This window comes from Elephantulus edwardii, unplaced genomic scaffold (genome assembly GCF_000299155.1).
Source record: "Elephantulus edwardii isolate Elephantulus edwardi_28Jun2011 unplaced genomic scaffold, EleEdw1.0 scaffold00184, whole genome shotgun sequence".
In the NCBI taxonomy this organism is placed as follows: Eukaryota; Metazoa; Chordata; class Mammalia; order Macroscelidea; family Macroscelididae; genus Elephantulus; species Elephantulus edwardii.
The window spans coordinates 3014017-3019241 of record NW_006399934.1 but is presented as its reverse complement, the minus strand read 5'-3'; the positions used below and the strand labels follow the sequence as shown (position 1 = coordinate 3019241).

General features: G+C 40.2%; 1 protein-coding gene across 1 annotated transcript in view; it reads left to right on the top strand.

Moving 5' to 3' along the window:
- LOC102870197 (diffuse panbronchiolitis critical region protein 1-like) overlaps window positions 1-4442 on the top strand; it is a 20144-nt gene extending 15702 nt beyond the window's left edge. The window contains exons 4-5 of the mRNA XM_006896276.1: window positions 998-1176; window positions 4296-4442. Of these exons, the coding sequence (XP_006896338.1) occupies window positions 998-1176; window positions 4296-4442 (326 nt within the window). The remainder of the gene's footprint in view (window positions 1-997; window positions 1177-4295) is intronic.
- The last annotated feature ends 783 nt before the right edge of the window (window positions 4443-5225 follow it).

The following is a 5225-nucleotide window of genomic DNA, read 5'->3' as shown; positions in this document are numbered from 1 at the left end:
CCAGAACTGACCACAGAAATAGCTGAGAAGATCACAAGTGTCCCAGTGAATGTACCAGAATTGACCACAGAAATCCCTGAGAGGATCACAAGTGTACCAATTAGTAGACTAGAACTGACCACAGAAATCCCTGAGAAGACCACAAGTAACCCAGTGAATGTTCCAGAATTGAGCACAGAAATCCCTGGGAGGATAACAAGTGTCCCAGTGAATGTACCAGAATTGACCACAGAAATCATTGAGAGGCTCACAAGTGTCCCAGTTAGTGGACCAGAACTGACCACCGAAATCCCTGAAAAGACCACAAGTGTCTCAGTGAATGTTCCAGAATTGACCACAGAAATCCCTAAGAAGATCACAAGTGTCCCAGTGAACGTTCCAGAATTGACCACAGAAATCCGTGAGAGGATCACAAGTGTACCAGTTAGTAGACTAGAACTGACCACAGAAATCCCTGAGAAGACCACAAGTAACCCAGTGAATGTTCCAGAATTGAGCACAGAAATCCCTGAGAGGATCACAAGTGTACCAGTTAGTGGACCAGAACTGACCACCGAAATCTCTGAAAAGACCTTAAGTGTCCCAGTGAATGTTCCAAAATTGACCACAGAAATGCCTGAGAGGATCACAAGTGTCCCAGTGAATGTACCAGAATTGACTACAGAAAACCCCAAGACAATCACAAGTGTTCTAGTTAGTGGACCAAAATTGACCACAGAAACCTCCAAGAGAATCACAAGTGTCCCAGTGAATGTTCCAGAATTGACCAAAGTCCCTGAGATCAAGAGTGTCCCAGTGAGGAGCACAGATGTGCCAGAATCAACTACAGAAGTCATTAAGAAGATCACAAGTGCTCCAGTGAGGACCATACATGTGCCAGATTTGACCAAAGAAGTAATTGAGAAGATCACAAGTGTCCCAGTGAGGATCACACATATGCCAGAATTGACCACAGAAATCCCTAAGGAGATTACCAGTGTCCCAGTGAATGTTCCAGAATTGGCCACAGAAATCCCTGAGAAGACCACACATCCATATCAGAATAAAGATGGCTCAAAGGAAGGTCTCCATGCTGGAGTGATGGGAGAAAATGACTCTTTTCCGGCTTGGGCCATAGTCATCGTGGTCCTGGTAGCTGTGATTCTCCTCCTGGTGTTCCTTGGCTTGATCTTCTTGGTAAGGAACAGCGATGCATCAGACAGAAAACTGAAGATACATTGTAGGGCAAAACTAGAATGAAAAACACATTTCAGAAAAGTGTCATGATAAAGGTTGTGGTTGTTGTTGTTAGGTCCTATCAAGTTGGTTTTAGCCCATATTAACCCACACACTACTATGAAAGCTTGCCTGGTCGCTACTGTTTTCATTAGGTACTGTCAAATCAAGTATGACACATAGTGACCCTATGAATAACAGATCTGAACCCTGTCCTATTCTGTGCCATCCTCATAATTTCTGACACATTTGAGTCCATTGCTGCAATTACTGTGTTGATCTACCTGGTTGAAGGTCTTCTTCTCTTCTTACATTGACCCTCCACCCTTCCAAGCATGATGTTCCTCCATCTCCAAGGAATAGTCTCTCTTGGCAACATGTTCAAAGTGTGTGACATGAAGCTTTGTATTCTTTGTCTCTAAGGAGGCTGTACTTCCTACTGCTAGTTGGGGATACTACTTAGTATAACTTAGTAGTGTTACTATTGTTGTTGTTAAGTACTGTTGAGTTGGAACTTATCCATAGCTGACCCTCTGCTTATCTTTCTCTTGTGAAATAGCTGGTGGATTGGAACTGCGTAACTTTGTGCTGGCAGTGCAATTCCTTACCAATAAGCTACCAAAGTTCCTAGTGGGAGTCAAGTGTTAATTGCTATGAGGTCAATTCTAACTCATGGAGACTTAGGTATAATAGGACACAATGGTGCCAGGTCCTGTCATTCTCATGATCACTGGCATGTTTGAGTCCATTGTTGCAGCAACTGTGTTGTGCCTTGAACCCAATGGGCATGTCTGCCAGCACAGTATCAATCTATTATGATCCAGAAAAATCTCATTGAGTAATTTTTCTCTCTTTTCTATTATGACTAGAGTTAAAGTTGACAAAGCTGATTACGTTTTCATTGAGTCATTCACACACTTTTTAAAAACCACAACAACATTAAGTACAAGACTTATAATGTAATTGCACTTTCCCTACTTCCTTACTGTGATTTCCATTTTTATCAATCCTTCTATGTTTTTGGTATCTCCCATTTCCTTAGTGATAATGGGCTGATCATCCCTTTATATCTGGATAAATTTTGGGAGTGTATCACCACAGGTCTTTCTTCTTTCTCTGCCTTAGTCCGGAATTTCTACTGGAACCAGCAGAGATGACCCCTGTCAGATTTGAAATACCAGTGATATAATTTCCAGCATTATAACAACCATGCAAACTATTATAGCATGAGGAACTGATGAATGGTAGAATTGCTGTTAGAAGTGGTGAAAATGATGGGGAAAGACAATGGTTGCTGTTGTGTGTCATTGAGTGAGTATGACTTACACAACCTTGCCCAGTCTTGTACTCAGCCTCCCTCAAACTCAAGCCCATTGGTATAGTCACTGTGTCAATGAATCTTTTTGAGGGTCTTCTGCTCTTTCTTGTCACACCATATCCCTTTTCTCAAGGACTAACACCTTCTCACACGATGGCCCAAATATATGAGATGACGTTTCACCATCTGACTTCTAAGCAGCACCCTAGTTGCTCTTCCTTCAAGACAGATTTGTTCTTTTGAGAGTCTGTGGGATATTCAAGGTTTTCACTCACACCACAATTCAAAGGCATCTATTTTTCTCTGATCTTTTTTCATTCTACTACTTTCAGATACATATGAAGCAATTGAAAGTACCATGACTTGGATCAGACGCATCTTCATTTTTAAACTCATATCCTCATTCTTCAGTGCTTTAGAGAGGTTTTTGGAAGCCAACTTCCCAAATGCAACATGTCTTTTGAACTCTTGACTGCTGCTCCCATGGGTACTGATTGTGAATCCAAGTAAAATGAAGTCATTGACAACTTCAATCTTTTCTCCACCTGTATGATGTTGCTAATGGATCTAGTGGAGAGGAATATTGTTTTCTTGATGTTGAGATGTAATCCATAGTCTTGGACCTTCTTCAGCAAGTGTTTCAAGTCTTCCCTTCCTTAAGTCTTCCTCACTAAAGGTCTTGGCAAAAAAAAAAAAAGACCCCAGTAATTAATGGAATATCAATAGAAGTGTTTTAGTAAAAAGATACTACCCTGGACATGCTTACCAATATATGCCAAGGAATATAGAAGAATATAGAAGCTACCTGGCCAATTGACTGGCTAAGCTCCATGTTTATTACCATTAAAAAAAGATGATTCAGGAGTATAAAAATTAATAATATCATTAATATAACATGTAAATAAAATCTTGCTGAAGATTATAAAATAATTACTGGAACAGTAACTCTACAGGGAACTTCCAGAAATTCAAGGTGGATTCAGAAGAGACCATGATAGAAGGGATATCACGGCTGATGTCAGATAGATCTTAACTGAAAACAGAGGATATCATAAAAATGTGTACTTGTGTTTTATTGACTATGCAAAGACATTTGACTAGGTAGATCATAACAGTTATTACTAACATTGAGAAGAACAGGAATTCCAAAACAGTTAATTGTTCTCATTTGAAACTTATATACAGGACCAAGAAATAGTTGTCCAAATAGAATATTGTGTGGTTTAAAATCAAGAAAAGTGTGTGTTAGGGTTGTATATTTTCTCTATGCCTCTGTATGCTGAAAAAATAATTAGGGAATCTGGACTATATGATAAAGAATGTGGCATCAAGATTGGAGGAAGATTCATCAACAACTTGCATTATGCAGGTGATACAATCTTGCTGACATGAAGTGAAGAAGACTTGAAGCACTTACTGCAGAAGATCAAAGACTACCTACAGACTTCAATCAGGATTATATAGACACATAGGATGTAAATAAACAAAAATAGGGAAAAGGTTATGATTGAGAAAAAAACAGGAGTGGAGGAGAAAAATTGGCAAAGTTGGTATATGAAAGGAGATGTACAGATAAAGAGAATAAGATAGAGAATTGTGCTAGATCTGAGACTGAAGTGAGGATCAAGGTAGGGATGGAATCTTTGGAAAATTGGGAGACACAGGCCAAAGAAATGAGAATTGAAGGGCCTGGGATATAGGTGTGGAAGAAAGCAAATGGCACAGCAGATAATAATCCTTTCTCCCTCCTCTTCCATCACAGATCTCCTATCTGACTGGAAAACGTCGTCCACTGACCCAGAACACTGATGACAAGGATCTGGAAGATGAAGGTGGCCCTAATTCCTACCCAGTATACCTGATGGAACAGCAGACTCTGGGTACGGGGCAGATCCCTTCCTCAAGATGATCACTTGGAAGTTACCCACCTGCAGCTCTTCCATGTCCTGCCTCTTTCTCAGATGAGGAATTGGACATTTGATTCCTATTTCTTGGACTTCACAAAGGGTTACAAGTACTGAGAGTTAACAGCATCAGCACTCCATGTGCTATATTCTTACTGATACCAGCTGGGGAACAGGGTGATAAGCAAGAAAGATGGGGAGTTTGGAGGATAGAGAGGGAATGAATAATGCAAGTCAGTGTTCTCTAGAGAAGTTGATATTTTGAGAATGAAAAGAAAGGTATTTTTATGAACATGTGAGGATGGGACCCACACAAAACATGGAGTCCAGGGAAGAGCATGGTGAATAGGAGTTCAGGAGCCAAGAGGACAAAGGCTCAGATCTAACTTGGGAATGGAGACCATGGGACGTATAGAGAGTGAGAACTGAGCCCTTGGCCTTCAGGATAGATCTACTTTATCACTATTACTCAGAATCTGGGTATAAACAGCTTTGTCTCTGAGTTTCCAAGGCCCTGATCCTTCTTTTTAATGAAAAAAAGAAGATCTGAGAAGAAAATAGGATTGTCTTTCTTTCCCATTCCCCAGAGAGAGGAAAATTCCAGAAAAGATACATCTCTCTCACTCAGATATTGTCTCCCCTTCCTCATTCTCTTAGTTTCTCCTAAAAAGTCTCAATTTCTGAATTTAGCTAAGAACCAGCCTCATTACAAGCATGATAATAGAGAGAAGAGGAAACATGCCAATTAATAAGCATACTTTAAAGCACCTATATGCCTTCTATTGAGC